A 27526-nucleotide genomic window follows, 5' to 3' on the forward strand; every position below is an offset into this window, starting at 1 on the left:
TGTATATAGTATATATTTATTAGTAAGTTCAGTAAAGGAAAGTAATTCATTGTGTAACATATTAATTCTTTGTCCTTATCAAAACTTCAAAAACAGGTAGCAATACTGATTTCAAGTACATACCCCAACATAAATTGCATATCAGATTATCAAAATAGATAATAACTGTACAGTACAGTAGAACATCAATTTAGGCAAACTGACAGTTGCTCAAAAAAAAAATTGAAAAAGAAAGAGTGCAAAAATGTAAATTGGCTTGGCACGGGCTGATGCATTATTTTTTTTTCTCTCCATACCGTGTTCCTCTTATTGTCGATTTGTCTCACTCACTGTGGTATGAGCGTCTCTAGTACTCTAGCATTCCCCTCTGACTAACACCAGGGCCTGAAGTCTCCAAACTACTCTTGCCATGTTTTACTGTTGCAGACAGGGGCACAAGATGACTACTATACACGCACCCTACTGCATAGTGCCCGCTGAGCACTGTATCCAGCTGTTCGAAACAGCGAAAAGCATGTTTCCTTAACGTCTCACTTCACAGTGGGATGGGGATGAGAAGAAGCAAGACCCACTCCACTCGGTGCTCTCACGCCCTCTTTCTCACCCTGGCATGCAGCAGGGTGAAAATGAGAGGGTTGTGCCAGTGTGCTTGCTCTATTCCCCCTCTCTTTCACACTACTGCACAAGGTGAAGTCCTCTCGAGTTCTCCACAGTCTTACACCAAGCAGCACATATAATTTTTCTGCCTTTCTCACCATTTGCATCTTGACGGTCAAGTGTTGACGTCAACTGTCATTTTTTTAAAATAATATATAGACTCTGGTTATGTTGAATGGAAATGTGGTGAAGTGTTTGCTGTAACTTAAAGCATGGAGACCAGGTGGCTAGCAAAGTAACTATACTGTATATGGGTATATTGCATTTAAAGATATTGACGCATATTACCCATGTATTATATATACAGTACAGCATATGGTGTGTATATCCACACACACCACACGTAACAATGGGTGCAGGTTAAACCATTTTTATTATTTTAAGGGCAATGTAAAGGATTGTCTATGTATACATTTGGCTGTGAATTTCCACTATACACATTGCTTTGAAATGTCACATAAGATGACAATCATAAGAAGAGGTTCTACTGCATCTGCTTAACAACATATCCAATATTGAAAACCTACCACTTGAATATAAGTGAAATTAAATTAATAATGCACTTTAATCCAATTTTTGTTCCTTTCCAACATCATCTTCTTCAAAGAAGGCATAAAGACTACTGCCTTTTGAAACATATTTGATGTTCTGAACTTCTCCACCTGAATTGATGGGCTTCTGAAAGTAAATTTCTAAACAGTCTTGTAACTCTTCCTCATCCATTAGCTCGTTGATACCAGACAGCAGCACCGTCCTTTTGGATTTAACACCAAATGCCTTTGAGAACAAAAAAACAGAAAAAACATAATGGACGAACTAGATAAGGAGAATGGAATTGAACAGTACAATACAGTACTGTCATATTTAAATATATGTACTTACCCACAATTAAACGTGAATTTAAAACATTATGGATATAATAAGGCTGCTGTCATGTCATGCAAGCAAGTCTTTTCATTGCAAAACACCATGCTTAGTATGCGACATTCTTCGTAATGTTCATAATTACCTCAAGTATCCCAAACCCTTATTACATTATGAGTCTTACCTGAAACTTTTTTATTTGCTCATCGTAGTGCAACTGGACAGGAACTGAACAGACCCTTGTTCCTAAATCCAAGGTATATTTTCTTTTCTTGGCTAAGCGCTCAGCAACTGCAGATACAAGAGGAGAACAGTATTTGACAAAAGTCCACTTATTTCTGAGTCATGGCGTGTTCAGGTATTGTGGGTACTACAGAGAACCAAATTAAACTTCTTATTCCAGTCTCTGTTATAATGCTGGATGGATTTCATCTAATGTGTGTGGAAAAGGCAGGAGTGGGGCTGGATATCTGTCAATGACCAATAGTGTAAAGGTGAGCATATTACAAATAAAACAAAAAATGTTGAAATACTGCCAGAATTTGTCTATGTCACTGACTAGAGCCATAAGCCACATCCCTCTGATTAATGTTTATATTCCTCTCTCTGCCAACAGGGACTCCTGATTTACTCTGTTACCAACACTGTAATGATGAATAATTCTAACCATGGAATGGTGGTGACTTTAGAAGTAACAATTATAAAATAGGAGCTTCTGTAAAGTCTTAATATACCTTTGGGGACAAATAAAGTATCATCTATGAAGTCTTGCATACAACAAGAGATCATTCAGTCAATCAAATCAGTTAGCTAAAAGTCAAGTTATTATTTTGAGTTTATCTGTATTTAAGTAATTGAGGAAGCTCACCAAGACTTCGCAACATAGTAACCCTTTGTTTTGTGTTTCAGTACCCAAGTGCCATAGATCTTCCAATCAGCATATTAATTGCCACCAAGTCGTGAATGTAGCTGCACGGCTATCAATTTTCACCAGAGAAAACCAGAACATTTGTGTCACTATGGTAAGCAAGAGACGTCAAAAAAGCTAAAACTCACAACTATTTTTGCACTCAGAACTGGAACCATGGTTTACATCACTGGACTGGATAGAAATGGACTAAGATGTTCAAAAACAGCCAGAGAAGGTGTGATGGATGCACATCACTGAGGACAGCTGTCAAAAATCGAACACCAATGAGAAGGAGGAAGAAGACATGAGGGCAGTCATTCTCACAAACAGAGTTCATCAATATACAGGTCATGACAGAGTAAAAGAACCAATGTATTTCTAGCTTCCCACCCAACGAAAAAGCCAGAGAGATTGATAGTGAAGTTGGAATGACTCTAATAAGTAAACACATTTTAAAAATTAAATTATTTAAAACAGTTTAAAGAATGCTTGTAATTTTCTTTGTAACCCAAATTCGAAAAAATTTATAGTATAAAAAACTGTAAGCTAGTTTAATGAAATTTGTGTCAGCAAAGAAACGAGTTAGAGTATGCAAGGTGTAACATTCAGGTGTGTTCAAGGGCTTTTCAGTAGGCCAATTCTACAGCTCCAATTCCAGAAAAGTTGGGATGCTGTGTAAAATGTAACTAAAAACAGAATGCAATGATTTGCAAATGTTATAAACCCATATTTTATTCAATATAGAACACAGAAAAATATCAAATGTTGAAAGTGAGACATTTTACTATTTCATGAAAAATATTAGCTCATTTTGAATTGATGGTCATCTTAAAAAAGTTGGGATGGGAGTAACAAAAAGGCTATAAAAGTGAATGGTACTAAAAAGAAACCGCTGGAGGAACATTTTGGACTAATTAGGTTAACTGGCAACAGGTCAGTAACATGATTGGGTATAAAAAGAGCATCTAAGAGAGGCAGAGTTTTTCAGAAGTAAAGATGGGCAGAGGTTCACCAGTCTGCACAAAACTGCATCTACAAATTGTGGAACAATTCCTCAACATAAAATTGTGAAGACTTTGAATATTTCATCATCTACAGTACATAATATCATCAAAAGATTCATATTTCATCATCTACAGTACATAATATCATCAAAAGATTCCACGGATCAGGAGACAAAGGACAAGGCTGAAAATCAATATTGGATGCCTGTGATCTTTGGGCCCTCAGGTGGCACTTCATTAAAAACAGGCCTGATTCTGTCAGGGACATCACTGAATGGGCTCAGGAACACTTCTGGAAATCATTGTATATGAACACACTTTGCTGTGCCATCCACAAATGCAGGTTAAAGCTTTATCCTGCAAAGAAGCAGTCATATGTGAACATGATCTAGAAACACTGCTGTCTTCTCTGGGCTAAAGCTCATTTAAAATGGACTGAAGCAAACTGGAAAACTGTTCTGTGGTCAGACAAATCGAAACTTGAAATTCTTTTTAAAAAACATGGACCCCACATCCTCTGGACTAAACAAGAGAGGGACCATCCAACTTGTTATCAGCGCTCAGTTCAAAAGCCTGTATATATGATGGTAAGGGGGTGCATTAGTGCCAATGGAATGGGCAGCTTGCACACCTAGAAAGGCACCGTCAATGCTGAAAGGTACATATAGGTTTAGAGGAACATGTACGCCCATGCAGACGTCTTTTTCAGGGAAGGCCTTGCATATTTCAGCAAGTGTGTATAGTGGGTCCGTGACTCAGAAAAAGTGGCCAATTTTTAAATAAATAATTGTCCCCTGAATGTGCAGACTCCAATCGGGTGGATCAGTCAGGCACCTAAATGATGCCAAAGTGAGAGAATAGAAAAGAGGAGAACTGAAAGAAAACAAAAGGGGAAAAATGAATGATCAAAGAAAGGAGGTTAAAGATAGGAACTGAGAGAAAGGCAGGAGTGAGCGAGAGCTGGTGCAAGACGGGAGGAAGCAGGCGGACGGGAAGGCAAGCCCCAAGAAGGAGCGTGTGGCCAGCACTTAGGAGGGGGCTGAGGGATTGCTCCTGTCGAGTAACTATGCAGCAGGAGCGACCATTGTGCTCAGGGTGTGCTCTCATCATGAGAAGCCAGCGATTGCCAGCGGTGGGAGTGGAGCAGGGCTCGGTGGCTCCCTGTGGAACGCCATGGGACTGGATAGGCCAAAATTAAACTGGAAGAAACAATCAAAACCTAAATGACCAAATGGGAATCTTTCATTATAGTAAATTTTCTTACTGATCGTATTTGTTGCAGTATTAAATGTTTACTTAGCATTGATGGGTGACAGATCCGAGTCACCATATGGGGATTATTATTATTATTTACACTGACAACAACCAGGCCTACAATTTAAACTCATGATGCTAGATCTGTGAAGGAGCACCAATAACGATTGTTCCACCTTGCCGTCCTACCTAAGAGCTACTCATCTGTATTCAATTTGCTAGTGAAACACATTGGCATTGTTACTATTCTACATCTCTACATTTCAGCCCCTGTCAGCTACAGTGAAATTACTTACCTGAAGTATGTTTGGAACTGCAGCTGGCTCCAATAATAGGTAATCAGGAACATGTTTTTGTGCCCTCTTCTTCCCTCTACCCATCCACAGAAAAATGAGTGCTAAAAACTTGCAGGTTCACTTTCAGTAGGTCTTCTATTCAAGTACTCCTATCCAACCTAAGCACTACAAGCCATAACTTCAAGGTATTGCGGTTACCATAAGGAAGTCGATGAAATCCAAATTTACATTCACATCCCAGATATGAGTATTTTCAATCCATTTTCTCGAAAGACAAAATTGCTCTATGCAGCTTCGGACACGTTTGGTTTCATGTTGATCAACTTCCTCATTTATGTCTAAACTACAACCACTACGGTGGCTGTGACCATATGAGCAAATAAAATGTATTCTTAGTTTCAAGGAAAATTGTTCCAAGAATTAATGATAAAGAAATGAGTTCTAGTTTCATTTCGTTATCTCAAACATGCCTCACAAACATGAAAGCATGTTTTGCTAAAACAAAACCGTTGTTGGACATACTTGGTAAGTTTAAGGCTAGGGATATACTCAAGTGCGCGAAGCATAAGCTTCAGGATGCGGCTGCTACACAAACACTGCACTGTCTATACTTGCGGGCGTACTTTTAAGTAAATGTGGAGGATTCCACCAGGTGTCAGTGTGAGAAAACAACGTTCGATTTCGTTGTTTTATAAGTTGAGGGAGAAAGATGTTAAAGATAAAAATTATTTTCATTCTGATGCTGTTGCAAAGGTGCAAAAAAAAAAAAAGGGCAAAAACACCACCACCTTTAAATGTATCACGTTATTACAATGGAAAATATGCAATGCTTCTATTGCCTATGCGAAAAATGGATAAAAAAGCACCATGCATGCATTCACATGCCTGCATTTAACTTGGATGATTTGCTTCACCGCATGGAAACATTGATCACACACTGAAGCATGCAGATTTATCCGGTTTGTAAGAGCCAATCTTAAAGTTAAAACTTTGAGATGAACTCATTATTAGTGTTTGCTTAATTTCAATAGAATATACAATTCTCTCATATTCATAGACAATGGTATAGTCTTTCACCCCTGTAAGTTAGTAGGAGATAGAACTTTATTTCTATAACTAAAATACAGTGTGTTAATTGATTCAGTTGTTGTTTAGAATAGGTGCCAGTACTCAGGGACTTAAAAGACCCATTTTCAACACAGAAATGGGATAGGCATACAGTTTTCTGACCGTTTTGAAGTGATTTGTAAAGATTAGAAATGCAACAAGATTTAAAAGCTTTGAACAAAACTTCACTTAAACAAGAACTTTTCTAATTTTTTCTATTTTAATTTTTTCTTTTTTGCGTGAGCTGTTTTACTTTGAATTTTAACTAAAACTTTTAAAAATGAAGATATTTTGTCTGTGGAATCATTTCAACACGTCAGGCTTTTGCTGAATCCCATTTTTTATGCTAGAGCTGCTGAACTTTGGTAATTTTGGGAAAATGCAGCTACACTGTTAGAGCAGCATTGTGGCTTGCTGTCACATTTTGAAGTAAACAACAAAGCTGACCCCACGTACCAAAAAGCAAAACCATATTTTTGCTGGTACTTTCTAATTTCTGACAAAGTGCTCAGAGAACGTGTCAAAAGAACACTGGGAACCCATGATGCCTGCACATACGAATTCTGACCATGAAGTATAAACCAGACCTAAGCCTTTTTATCATACCTGGAGCCAGGTTACCATGAGCCCTACTTGGAAGATGCAAGGCATTTTTAAAATTAATAAAAAATACTCTTTAGAACAGAATTTTATGTGGCATATTAATATATAACATGATTGTGAAGAAATAATTTTGACTTGAAAGATATCAAACTTATCATTTAAAGTCGTCCCCCCGTCCCCCACCGAAAAGCAATTCCTCCTTTGGGCTTCATAATGGCCAGGGATTAAATGCGCCCAGATGCACTCTTGGCCAGGCTGAAAACTGAAATCAATATAAGTGCAGTACTTGCATGTTCATTTAGCTGCCAACCCCTGTGGTTCGCAGACAAGAGACTGATCTTCAAAAACCATACTCATTTCAATAACATGTTGTGGAGCGAGATGCTCTTAGTGATGATCTAAAAAAAGTGACAATAACATCATCTCCTTTGATGGTTCTCCAGAACTACAGTATATTACAAAAGCATAAAGAACATCACCAAATATCAGTATTACCTCTTCTACAAGCTCTTGACAGGATTTTTCCTGGAATTGAAATCTGTAATGTTTCAATGTATTCATACAAACCTTCAGTTTGCAGAAAGGTAATGACAGCCATTCCATCTTGTTTGTTGTAATTCACATTTTCAATTTCTCCTCCTCCCTGGCTGGGTTTTGAGAAGCTTATCTCTATTTTGTCTTTCATTCTGTCATCTTCAAGGACACCAGGAATATCACGGACTACTAGCTGCTTCCGTGAAATAATGTAGTTTATCTGTATTAAGGATTTAGAAATTATACAAAAAATTTAGTATGATGAGAAACACTCGTAATATTTACAGTATTTTGCAAAGTCTTATTTTGTTACCATAGTTGAGATAATACAATAATAAAAAAACTACACTAGAAATTAAAAGATCAGAATAACAATGTTGATTTTCTATACTGCATACATAAATTATTTATATTTCCATTTACATATGTTGTTCATTTTTTTATTTACCTCAAATTTTACTGCAGAGTTTATTGAAACAGAGGAGGGCTTCACATCCACTTTGCCACTTGGGAGAGTCACTACACATTTAGGAAGTTTCAAGATTTTCTCAGCAACTTAAATGAAACAAAATTGTAAACATTTTAACAACAAACTAAACCATGCATGAAAATAAAAACAATACTCCACTAAAATGTCAGCAACACTTAAAGTTTTGTTACTTAGTGTACAGATCACATTTAGGACACAGCTATATACAGTTGGGCTCCCATCCTGCACATATACAGTAGACACATTCCTCCCATGTCTGCATGAGTTTTCCTCCACTTAGCCAAAGATGTACCATTAGATTAATGAGCTATTTCAAAACAGCTTGGTGTGAATGTGTATACAACTGTGTGCGTAAGTGGGTGATGTGCTGCTAGCATAGACTTTGCTTCCTGCCTGTGACTCTGAAGACGTAGTGTGTTTGAGAATGTTCTGTCACATAATTCATCTGAAACTGTGCTGTTACAAAAATGAAATCTAACTTGTTAGCAGAATTATAAAGGGAAGAATAAGACATCTCTCTATTATAAAAAAAAATCCTGTGGGAGGGAATGACTAGGAGACGATACGTGATCTTCACATTAAGATCACGGAAGACAAATAAAAGACTCCGTGGCCATTCTCTTTCGTCTCACGGGGATATAGAACATGAGATTCTTGCAAGACACACCCTACTTACAAGCAATATCAGAGCACGGCCAGCAAAAAAATCAGTAGTGTAAAGGCACGCAGCACACACAGATCCAGGGGTCTCAGTGCATATAAAGCGTATAAAGGACAATACGTTATAAATGAAACGTTGACGACTAAAAGATCGCATTAGCGCAAACAAAAGGAAATTAATCATCAGGACCAGGTGTAATTGAAAAAATAGCAGGACAAAACAAGGTCAAAAATAAAAGGCAAACAGCAGAAAACAAAGTCTTTTCGCCTTCGCATCATTCAATGCACAAAACGTAGATTTACACAATAATGAACCATACGCTATGAGAATCTGTGGTTCCGCAATAGTTAAAGCAACGACAAGTTTAATTTCAAAGAAAACACAAACATGGTCAGGTGTATATTTATGATCACGGAGAAGCGATCACAACGCGAGCAGCAGAGACACGAAGTGGAAAAAAGGACAGCGGCTGTACAGACTTTAAAATGATCGACGGGCAGCACGAGAGCAGCTGCCCCCCTTCACAACGCGAGCAGCGTTATACGTCCTGCAAGAAAGAGATTTAACCACGCCCAGGGCTGGAATTAAAGGACAATTATTGTTTTTACAACATCACGCAAGACAAGGCAGTGAGCCATCATTTAAAACAAGTCCACAGACATCTAACCTAGCAGTTGTTGGATTGCTTTTGGCAGACATGCATCATGTGCTCCCAGCTCTTAAAACAACAACATGCGACAAGCAGAACAGGCAGCAGCATAAAGACAGCAGATGATCCGACGGCATATCCTTAGCGTGCGTTCAGCCGACCCCACCTTTCACAATGCAAGCAGCGTTATATGTCTTGCAAGAAAGAGATGTAACCACGCACGGGGCCAGAAATAAAGGACAAGTATTGTTTTTACAAAAGTTTTTAAAGTAAAAGTGAAAATAATGCATATGTAACAATTCCCATGAAAATAACAATCTCTTTAAATTGTATATCCGGTAAACCAAACACAGGGGTGGGCGAGCAAAGAGAGCAGGGGGCGGAGCCCCCAGTTGTATACAAAATATACTAATTCAATAATCCAAAATATTCTCATTTCTAGTGAATAACGTTCAGCATAGACTTCTCAAGGATGTTCAAATAATACAGGAAATCCAGACATAATTCATAGTGAAAAGCCTGTCTTTTTCTATATGTGAACAATGCTATACTTCAATTGATATTTGTCTGAACACTTGAGTGGCAAATATCAACTAATGAAATAAAAAACTTTTTAATTTTATAAAGCCTGACTTTAATACAGAGATGTTGCTTCACTGTTCACTGGGATTGAAAGTGAACATTTTCCTGGATGGTTGAAACGGCTTTGTTTAAACTGAAATATCACTGCACACCCTCTGAGTTTGACGTGCCCCATTACAGATCCTTCTTTGGTGCTGCCCATATAATATATCTGTCTATACCGTAGACAAAGAAGGACTCAAGAAAATGTTTAGAACAATAGATGCAAAATACAACTCATCCAAACACAAACAAAACGCTTACTGTGCTGATGAATGTTATAAACTAAATATCCACACACATCATACAGACTATTACATTCGAGAAAAACCATGTATAAGCAAATACATAATTTGGAACCATTATAAATGGTGTAAAGCATAAGAAATGTGTGTATAATATACATATGTACCTGTATAATGATCTGTAAATAGCACATTAGTAAATTAAAGGCTTTGTCTTTCCATATATAAAAATATAATATAAGTCATCGAGCAACAGAAATTGAAGGAGCAAGATTCATGTTTACTGACTTACAGACGTAGATGCCAGCAAGGCAATCACAGTGTTGAACACAATGCATGCTATGCAAACTCAAATATAAATAGAAGTGATATAAAACAAAAGTGTTTGGAAAAGATATGTGATTTAGGCTGAAAGTTTTATTTGAAACAAAACTATTCATGAAATTGTTACATTTTGTGGGAAAAAAATAACAGTTTCCTTCACTAATACTTAATATTATTGTTGTGACAAAATATAACAGGGTTTGGTGTCTGTATAGAAAACGTGTATATACATGTTTATATGGTGTTGATTTTTAATCTTTAACCTCCTTGGCATTACCCTAGAAAGTGACTCATGCTCCGATTTCTATGTTATTACGATTAAGCCAAGTCAGGTACGGGGTGACATGTAATGATCCGCTTTACAGTGTTAAGCTCAAATAACTCTTGGGATAGTATTCTGCTGCCATCTAGTGGATACAATAACAAGATGTGAAAAATCATGAATATGTCTGTGTGTTTTGTCATTCTAAGGTAACTTATCAATATTCATGAGTGGGGTGGAGCCTTCAACCAAAACACAATGGCATGCAACCGAGAAGCTGTAAATCCGGTTTTAGAATAAACTGAAACTGAACCATTAGTTGAATCAAGTGATAGATGATAACAATGTGAATTGGTCATTAGATGTTGGCATGGATAGTGAAACTGATGCATGCGTACTGTATGACCAAATCACCACGATATGCCTGGTAAATTAATTTGCCTTAAGGTTCACTGTGCAATAGGTGCATGGTAAAAAGGCAAAATGATTGTGATAAAGTAGAAGGACAAGAAAGACATTAGTCCCCTAAGCACTGCTCACAATGCAGTGGCTATCATTCATGTCAGGAGAAATGTGGAAGTCATTAAGCCTTGCACAGTGGTAGTTTACCATAACACAATGGGCATGTCCATAATGCATATCAGGCACTGACATTTACCCTCTCATGCTCAAACAGAAAAAATATGATAAGAAAAGTGTGCAAAGAAACACGTCTACTGTCCAGATTGCAACATCGGGCTGTTTGTTGGTGACTGTTTCAAAACAAGTCACACAAAGGAGGCGTACTAAATCTGCATCAGTACAACAGTGGACACTACACATACCTGTCCTACTGCGTTTAAATTGATGTTGCACTATTTACATGGTTCTGTTACACATAGTAACATTTTTTCTTGCTAAAAAAAAAAAAAAATCAGCTGTTTTGACTTGTTTATCGTTGGTGAACAAAACGCTAAGGAGGTTATTGGTGGTTTGAGAATTTATAAATAATAAATATCAGATGTCGCATTTTGGGTCAAAATAATCACAATATTAATTTAAGTTCATATCACCTAGCCTACTTGGTCTTTCTCTAAATACAATCTTACCTTTATGATGATGATCATATATGCACATGAATATTTGTGTGGTGTAATGCTTTAATAACAAAAATATGAAATTTAAACAGATTTAGTATCAACTGCATTTACCACTTTCTTCTTCAAATGTAATGAGAGCTTGTCCTCCCTGAATTTCAAGAGCAGGCTTCTGATGAAGGGAGAATTGGGCATCAATGCGCATACAAGCATCTTCCAGTCTGTTTGCTGCAATCTCTTTTTCTACTTTTGTAAACTTGACTTTTTTCTCTGGAATCTCAGCCTCTATCTGTTTGAAATATAAGAAAAAAACAAACGATACCATATGAATTATGCAGTATGAAGATTAATTAAATAGACTTTAAGCTATAGTGAAGGCAGTAAGGAAAACTATACTCTGTTACGCATAACAAAGATAAAAGACATAAAACAGGGACCTGAATCTATAGAAAAAAAAAAGCTGCAGACGAGCCACAGTACGACTCTCCTACCATGAACTTTTGTTTTAAGTGGCTGTATTCTGTGTTCTGTAATGCAAGATTTTCTCTGAGCTCCTGATTTTCCCGTTTTATTTTATTGTTCTCTTCTGTTATGTATTGCAGCTCTTTCTAAAAAAACAAAACATATTGAAGAATTCCATAAAAAGAAGCAAACAAAGTCATTAACAGGGCACAGGAGTCAAATTTCAATATTAGAAATTAAAAGCAGAGCTTACTTTTAACTGAACAGCAACAGATTGTAAACAGAAGAAAAACATTTCAAATTTGACTTCATGCATTTAAAATATGACAAAAATCAAGCAGATGAACTGTATTAAGCTCTAAATAGATAATAAATTTGATTAAATTACTGGTACACTGAAGATGGGTTGGAGCTCTTCACTACCAACGCCAACTAATGAGCTGAATTAACACTTTTCTCAGATATGGATCAGCCTTACAGATTGTTCTGACAGCATCAAACAATATTTTAACCCCTGTATTATGTTTCGCTTAGAAGACAAGAGATAAAATAACATCCTCAAGGCTGCTTAATCCAATTCAGACTATGTAAGCAGTGTGCAGCAAGTCCATTGCAGGGCTCACTCGTACTTACAAAGATGCCGATTTGGAATCACCTGCTAATCCACCCTGAATGTCTTTGGGGATGTTGGAGAAAAACCCAAGCAGAAATGAGAACGATATGCAAACTCCACTCAGACCACGTCCAGAAACAGGACACTGAATCCATGAGGCAGCAGTACTACCCACTTTATTACTGTGCCAACCGAAAAGGAAACTAATAATTAAAAGAAAGATTCTTCTGTATAGCAACAGAAGTATAACTCATTTGTACTGAAAGCTGCACCAAAGACAAAACTTGTCAGCATTCTTGTTAGCTGTGCAAAGAAAGCTTAGACGAGTACCACTGTGGGTTGGAATTCAAGCACATACTGTATAATAATAATTCTTCACATCTATATAGCACTTTTCTCACTACTTAAAGCAATCTACATTGAAAGTAGTGAGCCACTTCACCCACCACTAATGTGTAGCATTCATCTGGATGATGCGAGAGCAACCATTATGTATCTGAATGAGTATGCTGTAGTGGACAATTTAGCCAGGACATCAGGAGACACCCTACTCTTTATGAAGGATGCTCAGGGATCTTTAATGACCACAGAGAGTGAAGACCTTGGCTTTACATTTTATCCGAAGGATGGAGACATATTTACAGCACAGTGTCCCCGTCACTACACTGGGGCATTGGGACCCACACACCCCCTGCTGGCCTTGCCAACACCTCTTCCAGCAGAAACCCAAACTTTTCCTGGTTGGACTCCCATCCAAGTATTGGCTAGGCCCGAACATTCTTAGCTGGAGGTGGAGGACTTGTTCTGAAGTGCGTGTGGCATGGCTGCTGGCTAATGGCTCATTACAGACAACAAGCTGAATCACATAAAGCAGATCTCGGTGTTATGTTTGGAAACCTTGGGATTAAATCTCCAGTGTGTGATTCATGCAGATTCCTAGTCCTCAGCTGTCTGTTACAATTCTGAGCTACTTTACATGCACTTGATTCTGTCTGAAAACAGACACCATTCTTTCCCTGCACCAAGATTCCATTATGGAGGCTTTACTTTTATAGTAAAGGCACTGCTGTATTTTTAGGTCATAAAAGGTAGTGAATGGTCATAAAGTAGTATGCCATTTGTTTATGCATCTAATAGAATTCAGACTCCTTATCTATCACAATGCATAGCAGAATGCTATTTTCCCATCTTAACTTAAACAGACAAGTGTGAATTTATCTTTAGTGTAGGACCTTTTTTTAAGTCAGTGGCAAAGTTTCATAAACTTATTTAATGTGTCCGCACACACAGAATGCTTTAAATCACTAGCACAGCCTATACAGAACAGAGCAATTGCCTAAAGTACTGTTGTTTTGAAAGCAGTTCATTTTCTGCAGGATATATCCAGCTCAGCTGGGTGAAGGCAATATGCTTTTTATTTTGTTCTCCTTTATTCTGTGTTACCATTACACATAGCAGTACATAAGATGATATACAAATAAACATTCACGTTGGACAGGAGCCCTGTCTAACATGGAGGTCACTCAAGAACACACTCACAAGCTGCTATGACTAGCCAGCTTATGAAATATTATTTTTATATGTATTGTGTATATAAACTACCTGTGTAAGCCTGTGCTGCAAAAAGCCAGAGATCTTAGAAACTATTGAAATCGTCAGAAAAAAATTGAAATGTAGAGATGTCAGGTAATTGAAAGGAACTACTCTGGGCATCTCTCTCCTAGGAGGATGTGTTTTGCCAACGTGCTCGCATCGCTTGTGCATTAGCGGCAGGAGTAAAAGTAAAAGAGGTACCGCTTTGCCAATGTTAGCGTCGTTTTGTGGACGTGCTGGCCTCGCTTGTGTTATTAGCAGCTAAGCGAGTTTTCTGTTTCCTCGGAGGTGGAGCCTTTACCCCAACTCCACCTCTCACTTTCAGGCTGGACAGGCTGACATACACTTCCACGTGTTGACGTTTATATATATATATATATATATTATATATATATATATATATATATATATATATATATATATATATATATATATATTATATATTACATATACACATACACACACACGCATGCACACGCACACGCACACACACACACACACACGGAGTGACCCAAAGATAACGACAATTTTTTTAAAAAACATTTCCAAAATATAAATCACCCTCAAAATACTCTCCCCCTGAGACGCAATACACTTATCCCACTGCTTTTTCCATTGTTCAAAACTTGTTCTGAAACTCGTGCACAGTGATAGCCTTCAGTGCCTCCATCGTTTGCTTCTTGACCTCCTCTATATCCTGAAACACTTCCTTTAAAGTCCCTCTTCATTCTCGGAAATAAGAAAAAAAAAAAAATCGCAGGGTGCAAGGTCCAGCTTAGGGGTGGGAAACCACTGTCATCCCATTTTCTGTGAGAAACTGACGCACACTCAATGCTCTATGGGTGGGAGCGCTAACGTGATGCAGAAGCCACTCACCCACAATTTGGGTCATTTTCTCCGCATTGCATCACACATTTGCTTTAGCACTTCAATCACACTGCTTGGCCAAATGATGCAGAGGACAGTCTAGCACATGCACCTAGCAGCAAACGTTGGAACTAACGCCCCTCCAGCATCCAGAAAAAAAATCTTCTTATACTTGGCCCCCCCTCATATATATATATACACACTCATGGCCGAAATTATCGGCACCCCTGGAATTTTCCTTGAAAATGCACCATTTCTCCCAGAAAATTGTTGCAATTACAAATGTTTTGGTATACACATGTTTATTTCCTTTATGTGCATTAGAACAACACAAAAAAACAGAGAAAAAAAAGCCAAATCTGACATCATTTCACACAAAACTCAAAAACCAGGCTGGACAAAATTATTGGCACCCTCTACTTAATATTTGGTTGCACACCCTTTGGAAAAAATAACTGAAATCAAGCGCTTCCTATAACCATCAACAAGCTTGTTACACCTTTCAACTGGAATTTCCGACCACTCTTCTTTTGCAGACTGCTCAAGGTTTCTCAGATTTGAAGGGTGCCTTCTCCCAACAGCAATTTTGAGATCTCTCCATAAGTGTTAAATCGGATTTAGATCTGGACTCATTGCTGGCCACTTCAGAACTCTCCAGCGCTTTGTCTTCAACCATTTCTGAGTGCTTTTAGAGGTATGTTTGGGGTCATTGTCCTGCTGGAACACCCGTGACCTCTGACGCAGACCCAGCTTTCTGACACTGGGCTCTACATTGCGCCCCAATATCTTTTGGTAGTCTTCAGATTTCATGATGCCTTGCACACAGTCAAGGCATCCAGTGCCAGAGGTAGCAAAACATCCCCAAAACATCTTAGAACCTCCACCATGTTTGACTGTAGGTACTGTGTTCTTTTCTTCGTAGGCCTCATTCCATTTTCTGTAAACAGTAGAATGGTGAGCTTTACCAAAAAGCTCTACCTTGGTCTCATCTGTCCACAAGACGTTCGCCCAGAAGGATTTTGGCTTCCTCAAGTACATTTTGGCAAACTCCAGTCTGGCTTTTTTATGTTTCTGTGTCAGCAGTGGGGTCCTCCTGGCTCTCCTGCCATAGCGTTTCATTTTGTTCAGATGTCGACAGATAGTTCGAGCTGACACTGTTGCACCCTGAGTCTATAGAACAGCTTGAATATGTTTTGAAGTTGATTGGGGTTGTTTATCCACCATTCGGACTATCCTTTGTTGCAGTCTTTTATCAATTTTTCTCTTCCGTCCACGTCCAGGGAGATTAACTACAGTGCCATGTGTTGTGAACGTCTTGATTATGTTGCGCACAGTGGACAAAGGAACATGAAGATCTCTGGAGATGGACTTGTAGCCTGGAGATTGTTGATATTTTTCCACAATTTTTGTTCTCAAGTCCTCAGACAATTCTGTGCTCTTCTTTCTGTTCTCCATGCTTAGTGTGGCACACTCAGACACACACCAGAAGGGGTGAGTCAACTTTTCTCCATTTTAACTGGCTTCAGGTGTGATTGCTATATTGCCAGCACCTGTTTCTTGCCACAGGTGAGTTCAAACGAGCATCATATGCCGGAAATAAAACGATTTACCCACAATTTTGAAAGGGTGCTGATAATTTTGTCCGGCCCATTTTTGGAGTTCTGTGTGACATGTAGGGCGGCACGGTGGTGCAGTGGGTAGCGCTGCTGCCTCGCAGTTGGGAGACCTGGGGACCCGGGTTCGCTTCCCGGGTTCTCCCTGCGTGGAGTTTGCATGTTCTCCCTGTGTCTGCGTGGGTTTCCTCCGGGCGCTCCGGTTTCCTCCCACAGTCCAAAGACATGCAGGTTAGGTGGATTGGCGATTCTAAATTGGCCCTAGTGTGTGCTTGGTGTGTGGGTGTGTTTGTGTGTGTCCTGCGGTGGGTTGGCACCCTGCCCAGGATTGTTTCCTGCCTTGTGCCCTGTGTTGGCTGGGATTGGCTCCAGCAGACCCCCGTGACCCTGTGTTCGGATTCAGCGGGTTGGAAAATGGATGGATGGATGTGTGACATGATGTCAGATTTGGCTTTTTATCTCTGTTTTTGTGTTGTTCCAATGCACATAAAGGAAATAAACACGTGTATACCAAAACATTTGTAATTGCAATAATTTTCTGGGAGAAATGGTGCATTTTCTAGGAAAATTCCAGGGGTGCCCATAATTTCGGCCATGACTGTAATAACATAAGGCGCTATATTGCGCCCGACCCGGCACAGACTGACACAGAGGCACGTGTAAAAATAAAACAAAGACTTTTATTGTTTCTTCACCTGTGGGTCACATCTTCCCTGTGCCTGAACACCACAGGCACAACACAATCCCAACAAGCACAAGCAAAAACACACTCCTTTCTGGCACCACCACTCCTCCCGTCAAGCTTCATCCTCCTCCTCCTCCTGACTCTGGCCACTGAGTGGTGGTTGCTGGCCCCTTTTATATATATATATATATATATATATATATATATATATATATATATATATATATATATAAATAAATGTGTGTGTGTGTATTTCTGCTTATTATTATGGTAGAGTGTTCTTTTTTTTTTACTGTGTATTGGTTTCCTTTGTTTTCACTCCTGTGCTGACTTAGAAACATCTAAAAGGTTCTATGTTTCCCAAATTTTCTAGAAACAGGACTATTTTCATATCATTTAAATTGCCAGAATGTCAGATAAACTCAGATGGTGAAAGGACACTGGGAGTTTGCAGTAGTTAAAAGTAAGCAGAAGTTTGCATAAGTGCTAAGAGAATAAATGTAAAGTTCAAATGTAATCTGCGCTCCAACACCCGACCTGACTTTATTTTGAAGAAAAAATGATAGACAAGCTTGTTCGGCTACAAATTGTTTGCCAAGATTGTTCCAATGTTGTAATGTCTCTGCAAACATGGGGACAGAATTTAAACTGTATTCAAAAGGTTAACCAAACTACATATTTCATACAGTGTGTCAAGCTCATTATTTTATATAATAATTTTCCTTGATGTATAAAATCCCAAAGAGCTTTACAGGCACCCTTGACAATTGTTTGCCTAAATCTGGAAGGGTAAATAATTTTGTTCAAAATCCCAAAGTGAGTTAATGATGGGGATTAAACTTTTGTGGTTATATTTGATTTGCTTAGCGAGTGGTCTGCACTGCTTGCCAGTGAAGCTGGGGTCAACTACTATGAGGGGACAAGCCTACCTGCTCTGCTGTACCCGTCCGTCACTCCATCTACAGTTCACTTTTAATAAATATGTCTTAATGAGTTTGACAGGTTTTCAAGCAAAGGCCTTCAATTAAGTGTAGCTTTTTGAGGCATCTTTATATTATTAAAATGTATTATTGGTATACCTTTGTTAAATGCCTTTCTGAATAAGCCTGCAGTATCTTACTTTGAGAGACCTTATGTATGCATATTCCTTATTATGCAATGCACATTTCCATCAAGAACAGTAATACTTAAAAAATGAATTCAACAATAAAACCAACATTTCAAATTGTCTACTTTCACCTTTACAGTTGAATAAAATTCTCTTTACCTTGCAGTTATCCTTATTTGCAGTTATGAGTTTTGAGAGACGCTCTTTTTCTTCAAGAAGTCGACACAGCTCTTCTTGGGATTTCCTTTTACTGTCTTCAGTACTTAGTTTATCTAATAGCAGTCTTGATTTTTCTGTGTCACATTTCTCATATCGGGACTTGTTAAAATATAAAAAAAAATGTCAAAACTTAATATTAAATTGTAAATTAAATACAAATATCAATATTTTTTCAGCAACAAGAACAATATGCCTGTTTCAGACTTCTTTAAAAACGTTTTAAAGACAGAAAAACTTTCATGTAAGAACCAGACATATTTGAAGCTGCAATTTTGTGCAATGCGATGCTCCCTTCAGTGTTATGACCAGGATTAATGCACAGGCCTACCTGGGTGGCCACATAACATAAAAAAGTCACAGTTTTTTAACATTCATTTATTTCTGTGTGCTAAATGAATATATAAAGAATTAGTGATTTAATTTAAAAGAACCAATAAAAATATTTGGAACTTGTAGTCTAACTTGGTGGTAATCAAAGAGGGGCACTAGGGAAATTCTAGGGGGCGCCTGAAGTGGCTTGACTCTTCTGTAAAAGTATATCTAGTAGCGGGATCTAATGGCACGCTGTGCATCAGTCACACTTTGTCACTTTAACAGTTTCATTCCGCCAGCTTGCAGCAGTGTTACAGTCACTATAGACATTGGTCTTACACAACTGGCAAAAGTCTCGTTCATCTACAGTAGCTGTCATTGAAACGAATAAAGAACAATACGTTTGTTTCCAGCTTGAAAAAAAATACTCCTTTCTGTGATATGGCTGTGTGACACCCTGGTGACAAGACATTAAATGAACGAGTCTTGTAAGGTGAAAAATCTGATCTCCAGCTAGATAAGTCAAGTGACTGAAATTTGCTTAGCTACTTGTACCTGTGAAATACTGCTTTGATAAATTTAAATGTACACAGTTGTGAAAAGAAATAATGAATGGGGTGGGTAGGGGCACCAGTTATGACCTGCATGTTACAGGAGGATGAAGGAGAAAAAGGGTTTAAGAATGACTGGTCTAACTAGCCAGTTTCCTAAAATGAGTTACATGGTGCTTATTTATCCTCTACAGTAAGCTGTCATGTTCTTCCTACTGAGACTCTGTAACTATATCTAGCTTACAAAGTAGAATATTGTCTGTTTAGTTCAGGACTGGGCTCTACAACTGTTGGGTTTTGGATTCATTTGTGATGTCATTGTTAATTTCTTGAATTCTTTCCATCCCATTATGTTATTTATCCCCACTTGTGTGCTGTTGTACCAAATAGGGGCTCGCAGGCAGAGATATCATAGCCCAGGGGCACCCATCCGGGTTAATCTAGCCCTGGTTATGACTATGGGATGGACCTCAAGAAAGCATGAGGAGTACATGAAATTGTATTGGGACACTTGGTCCAAAACTGACATCAAGCCCATGCAGTGCAAGGTACCAAGGATACGCTTTTCCCCCAATATACCATCTTTCCCATTACTGATCGGCTTCTCTTTTCTTCTCTGTGGATGAAGCATGAACAAAATTTTAAAATGTCCTCCTCACAGGCAATGGGATTACCCTGAAAGTGACAGTTACTGTATTCATTCCAGCTGTGACCAATGACAGCATTATGCCATGAAAAGAGCAAATCCTTGCTAATGTCTTAACTTTTTTGGGTGGCACAGATTACAAAGTACTGAACAGGAACCATAACCTTGAGACAAACACTGGATGATCAGACTTTTGTATTTAAGGGTGCAAATTTTAGTTCATTTTTTTTTAAGTACATAAATATTTACAGCCTCATTTAATCTTACTTTAGATGGCATCTGATGTATCACCACTTGGCACACATACAGTATATCGACACACACAGCAACAGGAAAGCCTCCCTGGATATCTAGCACGACATCAGGTATAAAATGAACATCAACATGGCAGCACTGATGCTGTGCCTAGCTGTTAGTAGACTAATAACAGTCCACCGATGGATTTGAATAAGACATGTTAGCTTCTTTCAGTCCTTTCAACGATAATTTCTTTTCAACCACAGAATTAGTATTAGCTGGACACTTTTGAATAGTTTTGATAAAAATGCAATGCTATTATGCATGAAAACCCCAAAAGGGTTGCTGTCTCTGATATGGTCACACAAGAATGTCTGGGATGTACCACTGTGCTGTGTTCAAACTGACACAAGTCAGGAATTTAGCCCTTTCTTATTCTGACTTGAATGCGCTCATGTACACAAGCCATGATAGTTCTGTATCTGTCTCAAAGTGCATGGTCTGCCCATAAGATTGTGCCACTGATTCAGCATTAAAGAATTACATTGGATGCACAGCTGTAGAGTGTTGTACTGTGTTAGCCATAGATTGATACAGGAGAAAGTAGGGTGAAATGACACCTTTTATTGTCTAACTAAATAGACTACAAATGCAAGCATTCGAGACAGCTAAGGCCCCTTCATCCTTGCCTGATGAAGGGGCCTTAGCTGCCTTGAAAGCTTGCATTTGTAATCTATTTAGTTAGCCGATAAAAGGTGTCATTTCACCCTACTTTCTCCTATTGGATGCACAAGTATATAACTAATCAAGTCATAATCATTTTTTTAGCTAAGTTCCAAAGAGCTGATGTACACAATAAAAACAGCAGTGACCTGTTTCAGGTCAGAATACTGCACAGATCTTACGCATGGCCACTCGCCTTTAATAATCATAATATATTTTATTTATATCCCTCTCTGAACTCTCACACATGACACCATCCAAGACTGATTTGTGACCCCGGGTGAAGAACTGCTGCTGTATTAGGCATACAATTTTGATTTAAGTTTTAAAGCTAGCAACTATATAAGCTAACATGAGTCAAACAAATCTGAAGCAATTCCTACCTTCCAAAATTCCAGCTGTTCTTCTGCTTTTTTGAGTTCTTCATCATTGATTGACAGTGGCATTTCCGTCTCTGAGAATGTCTTTCAATAAAGAAAGAAACCTTTATTAGTGACCCTAAACAGTTTTATTTACTTTAGAAAACAACTCTCCAAGTTAAGCTCCTATTCTTATTATGCTTTCATAATGCACTGTCATTAAAACATTCAGCAATTAATAATGGAGAATGAGCTTCAAATGATTATAAAATGCATAAACAAGTACAATGCAGCTTCATATCTCATGATAGCAACATGTACTTATTAACCAAATTGTACATTTTCAGATTAAGAGTAGTGTGTTTTTTTTTTCTTCAAGAGACTTCAGGTATATGAAATTCAAAGCATTGTGGACCAGCAAATGTATTTTATTCAAGATTTTAAAAAAATAAAATAACATAAAATATATACTTCTGGGGCCAATCAAAATTAATATTAATAAACGATGTTGAACAGTGGAGTTAAATATCTTTGAAGAATTACTGTATAATATAAATACCACCAGTCCTTCCATTCTCTAACCCTAACCTTTTAAATTAAAGACTCATAGGGAGCCATAGCCAATCCTAACAACATCAGGCATAAGGCAGGTAACCAGTTTATCATTTGGAACTCTCCTGCACAAACCTACATTTACTCAAGCTGGGCCATATTAAAAGTCACAAATTAATCTAAAATTAATCTAAATTGGGATGTGGTAAGAACCCTGAAATTAGTCAACCCTAGCATGGGGAGTACAGAAGCAGTGACCTGGCTGTGGATGAAGTGTGAGACAGCAGGGCCAACCAATACATTTTTTGTAATACCATATATACTTGCGTTTAAGTTCTCCCGGGGATGCGGGGATAAGTTAGGACTTGATTTTAACCGCATAATTTCCGGTATTTTATAATGTCGGTTGTATAAGTCGAATGCGGAAAACTCACAAGTCCAAGAGATTATGATATGCTAACGCCCACTGAGAGAGTAACCACGGAGCACACTGCCTTTTTTTCATGTATTGTGCCTACGTGACCACACAGGAATACCCAAATTATCCCGAAGCAACATTTGCACTGTTTTGTGTTTTTTGTATCTCACACCCTCATACACCTTTATTGTAAGAGCGTCTCTTATCTACGATGGAGCGTTCGATCAGAAGAAAATATAAAGCTGGTTTTAAATTAAAAGTTGTTGAAGTGGTGAAAGAAATTGGTAAGTGTGCTGCTGCAACAAAATTCAATGTGTCTGAGAAACTGGTGCGGGATTGGAGGAGGCAAAAAGATGTGTTAGAAAAAAATTTAAGTGCCGCATTTTTGAACGTACATGTAAGTCGGGTCTGATTTTATAATCGATTTTCTTCGGGTTTCAAGACCCGACTTATACGCAAATATACGGTAAAAACATACAATGAAGCATTGTGCTGACCCCAAATTAAACATACTTATGAATGAACATGCTGTACAACTGAATTAATTAATGCATTTAGACACTTCTGAAAATAAGAGTGTGGATTAACTGGTTTCCCTATAAATGCAAATGCTTTCTTATTCCATTTACCAAATTACTTAATCATCAGTTGGGCAGTATAGGGGCTCGATGGCTTGTTAGTACTGCCACCTTAAAAGCAGAGTACATCGAGTTCAAATCCTGTGCCCAGCTGCTGTCATTCTCCCCATGTGTGCTCCAGTGGTACCATTAGGGGTACTTCCAGGGCTTTAGCCCCTTATCTTTGACAGCACAAACCCACATCTGTCCTATTCATGTATTCCTATAGCCCCTGATCTCTTAAAGGCTATTCCTGGTTTCTCCAATTTACTGCTCTGATAATGACCACTGACAGTGAGAAAAATCCAAGGGGGAATGCCCCTCAAATGCCAACAGCACAGAAACTGGGAGTAAGCCCGCTACAAGTGTAGAAGCTAGCAACGCCTCTGTCGGAACAGGTTTCTTCAAAGACCTGCATAGATGTACGTAGGCTCTGCAAAGGGCTGGTGTCAGTGTTGTGCTGTGCTGAATTCATCCCCCCTGCCACATCACACACCCCCTCGTGTGTACGTGCATCATGTCAGATCAGGTCAGGTTGGGGAGCATGCACTGGTACCGCACATTCCTACACCCACCACATGACAAAACAGCTAAAGGATCCTGGTTGGCAACCCCCCAGGCAGACACACGGTCCAGTCCCACCCCCGGGAAATGACCATCTACAGTATCTGCTGCAGCCAGGTGTTACACGGGCATCCCCTTGGAATACTCAGGTATTCAACAATGAGGATCTTGTGAGCTGGATCACCCTCAGAGAATTGCGCCACATGGCGGTAGTGCTATAACTGACGCTCCCTCACAATGCATGTAATGTGCCTCATTTGGGGCTCTGACATTCGACACAAAGTCAAACCAGCGGTACCCAAGGATTCTCTGAAGAGACACAGCACCAAAAGAGTCCAGTTTACGTGCATTACCCAAGCCAAAAGGTATTTTATCTTTCTTACGGTAAATATCTAAGTGCTATCGATTAATTCCATCATAATATTCAGAAAGCCCATAGAAATCATAAAAGGACATCATCAACAGGTCAGTAGGTGACAGCAGATAAAATCAGAACCGATTCTGTCCATCCCATCTGGAGTTTGGGGGAAATTATTTCAGCAGGGGTGATATCAACATTCTAAAATCCTGCTTCAGCTAATGTCAAATAATATTGCTATCTTACGATCACTGTAGGGGATGATTTGGTGGTGTTTTGGCAAAACACCGGCCAAGCTTGTTTCCTGCCTTGCACCAAGTACGGTCTGGAGATGCACCACCCTCCCCGATTTGGCTTAAGTACTTTTAAGAATACTGTTGTTTGCATGTGCGCAGTGAAATTTGGGTGTCAACAATGAAGACACATCAAAGTCCCGCACAGGAGGCCAGCCCAAAGCATGACACAGGCACTCAGCCCCAAATGTCACTATTGAGTACGTAAAAGAAAAACACAGAAATGCTCACCTCGTCAGAGTTCCCACCAGATTCATCATTACTGCTGTTCATCCTTTACCTGTTCAAAAGAAAGTGTGGATAAATCATTCATTTAGAACAGCCGTGTCTGTTTTGCTCTACTTTTAGTTATACAAATGCCGCACGTTTTGCGCAGGCGCTAACGTAAAGGCTTTCTCAGCGAAAGGCGTGGAGCAAAACTGCGCCAGCACCTGTCCGGAAGGGCTGCGGTGGCCCAAAGTTTTTAACATGAAAGTTAACTTCAGAATGCGCGTGGAGAGGAAAAAAAATTGTGGACCCGGAATCGACACCGTCAAGAAAATTATACGTAAATGGGGGCTGAAGTACTAAGGTCGTTAGTAAATACCAATTTATCTTACTTTCACTTTCTATTTATAAGTGCTAAAATACAACGTTTCTCGACCGTTCGTTCAAATTAAAGTTTTAGTTTAGACTTAAAAAATGTACCCCGATTGGCCGGGATCCTTCGTCTCAAGCCGTCTTGTTTGCATCTTTACTTACGTGATGGAGATGCGCTCCGAGTTCAAGCTGCTGCTGTGCCTCGGCGGCGTCTGCTTAGGAATAGAAAACGAAAGTTACTAGCTCGTCATTGCCAGGGGCGTGGCATGTTTAGCAGGAAAAAAATAGTTTTGAAAAGCACGAACCTGATATTCATGTTCTTTAAAAATAACTAATGCTGCTAGGTGTCGTCTGGAACGGAGGCCGTTAGCAGCCTGACAACCTGTAAAAAGACTCACGTCAGGGCGGCGGAATGAAGTACTTCAGCCGAAAGAGATCAATACAAGTGGCCAATGATAAAATGACACATTCTGGATGACAGAAGAATGAAATCCGACGAACTGTGCTGCGTAGAGTGGCACCCCTGGGTGGGGCACCAATTTGTTGTGTAGAGTTGGACAGTTTGAACTGTGGGGTTCCTGGGGTCGGGTGTGGGAATGGTATCTCACACAGGTGCTTACTATTGAGAAGGCGAAGCATGAAACACGGCCCGTGTCACATAAACTTTCCCAAGGATTTTCAGTCATTGCCTTCATTTGCATAATTATGAGCTTTAGACAATCACGGCACGCGGCGGTAATGGCAGTCATGTAGTATGAGATCCCCAGTAGCCCAGTCGAAATCACAAGGGTTCTCCATATACCCCAATGCCCAACACCGCCTAAGTACAAAGTTAACTTTTCTCATTAAATCCCGATTTCCTTAGGTCATTTGTTATTTAATTTTTCTATACTCTCTATTGCCTGATTTGCTCATTTTAAAATAAAATATTTAATATAATTTAATTTCAGGGCGGCACGGTGGCGCAGTGGTAGCGCTGCTGCCTCGCAGTTAGGAGACCCGGGTTCGCTTCCCGGGTCCACCCTGCGTGGAGTTTGCATGTTCTCCCCGTGTCTGCGTGGGTTTCCTCCGGGCGCTCCGGTTTCCTCCCACAGTCCAAAGACATGCAGGTTAGGTGGATTGGCGATTCTAAATTGGCCCTAGTGTGTGCTTGGTGTGTGGGTGTGTTTGTGTGTGTCCTGCGGTGGGTTGGCACCCTGCCCAGGATTGGTTCCCTGCCTTGTGCCCTGTGTTGGCTGGGATTGGCTCCAGCAGACCCCCGTGACCCTGTGTTTGGATTCATCGGGTTGGAAAATGGATGGATGGATTTAATTTCAATAAAAAAACCAACAAACAGAAAAAGTAGCATTGACAGTAAGCGACAGTAAGCGACAGACCCCCCCCCCCCCCCCCAAAAAATGAGGGTTCATGATGATTAAAAGTTACTGATGCCTGTGAGAGAACTCATACAGACAAACGGAGCCCAAAAGCAGAGCGAAGAATTGAAAATGGAAGAATTAGGGATTAAGACAAGCAGTAAAATACAGACCACTAGTTAACCAGCTCCCCACCAAACGCATTGCAACTTGCCACTTCTCTATATTGGAGACAGATAAGCCGCTGATCCAAATCGCAGATTTTCAAATAATTAAGACTAGAAAATTTACAATTTCCAGAAGGTAACAGCGGTGAGAAAGTCAGGAGGTTTCCAGTGAGAGACTACCCAGACAGATACTCTGACAGATGTTGTCTGGTTTACAGTTTTTGTATTTTGTAGGAATTGTAACATGGTGAATATTATTGACCTTTTCAGTATATAATTTAGTCACTTTCTTCACCTCACTGTATGATTCTAAGCAAGTCACATTTTTAAAAAGAAAACTACAGATAAATGAGCGGTGGCACAGTGGCTAGCACTATAAATGTACACTCTTAAATGCAAAGGTGCCAAAGCAGTTCTTCAGAGCGATGCCTTAGGGGAAACAGTTTTGGTTCCTAAAAGAACCATCCATATGATGGTTCAAAAAACAACCCCTAATTTAGATCTGTTACAGGTTTCATAAATACCCACAATTAGATGATAACAGATTTTTAAAATATGAAATACGAATTCCTAATTTTAAAAGGACTTTTGCTGCATACAATAGCACAGTTCATGTTTGCTTAATCTGTTAGCATCCTGCTATGTAGTCTGTTGTGTATTAAACATTTCTTTTTTGTCCACACATTAAGAACGTTTTCAGTGTCGAAAGAATCAATGTCATATGCAAAAACATTCTTCACAGAATGAAATGGTTCACTGTCCAGCAACGGTTCTATGAGGAATGACACAACCCTGGAAGGTGCTATTAAAGAGCCGGCCTTTTTAAAAGGGTACCTTCGTTTCCTGGCCTGGTCTCTGTGCGCATGTGTAGACTTTGTTCAGTTCCTTTGTGTCAGTCTCAGTTTTCCCGGAATACTTGAGATTCATCTCACATCCCAGAGATGAGTTGACCTGGGGTGGTCGAGTAGGTGGGTCAGTGTCCCAACGGTTCATTCAAAGTTTCTGATGATGTCAACCTGCACTGAAGCTCTCTATGACCCAAAAATAGAAAACCTTCAGAAAATACGGGGACATTTCA

The 27526-nt window shown here is 39.2% G+C and overlaps 1 protein-coding gene across 1 annotated transcript; it reads right to left on the reverse strand.

Annotated features, from left to right (window-relative positions):
- nmi (N-myc (and STAT) interactor) lies at nt 1–25336 on the reverse strand. The gene is made up of 11 exons (XM_028806545.2): nt 25232–25336; nt 25089–25138; nt 24579–24627; nt 21570–21650; nt 18658–18816; nt 12049–12165; nt 11672–11846; nt 7678–7784; nt 7263–7449; nt 1706–1812; nt 1–1434 (listed from the first exon to the last, which is right to left on the reverse strand). The coding sequence occupies exons 3-11, from the start codon at nt 24618–24620 to the stop codon at nt 1222–1224; spliced, it is 1188 nt and encodes a 395-aa protein (XP_028662378.1). The 5' UTR covers nt 24621–24627; nt 25089–25138; nt 25232–25336; the 3' UTR covers nt 1–1221.
- Between the last annotated feature and the right edge of the window lie 2190 nt (nt 25337–27526).

Source organism: Erpetoichthys calabaricus, chromosome 8, assembly GCF_900747795.2.
Source record: "Erpetoichthys calabaricus chromosome 8, fErpCal1.3, whole genome shotgun sequence".
Taxonomy (NCBI): Eukaryota; Metazoa; Chordata; class Cladistia; order Polypteriformes; family Polypteridae; genus Erpetoichthys; species Erpetoichthys calabaricus.

Coding starts and splice junctions, on each gene's coding strand:
- nmi (XM_028806545.2), bottom strand. CDS start 24,620: ATGAACAGCAGTAATGATGAATCTGGTGGGAACTCTGACGAG. Junction 11,847..12,048: donor ACTTAAAACAAAAGTTCATG/GTAGGAGAGTCG, acceptor TATTTCAAACAG/ATAGAGGCTGAGATTCCAGA. Junction 1,813..7,262: donor TACCTTTCTGCAAACTGAAG/GTTTGTATGAAT, acceptor TTGTATCTGCAG/TTGCTGAGCGCTTAGCCAAG.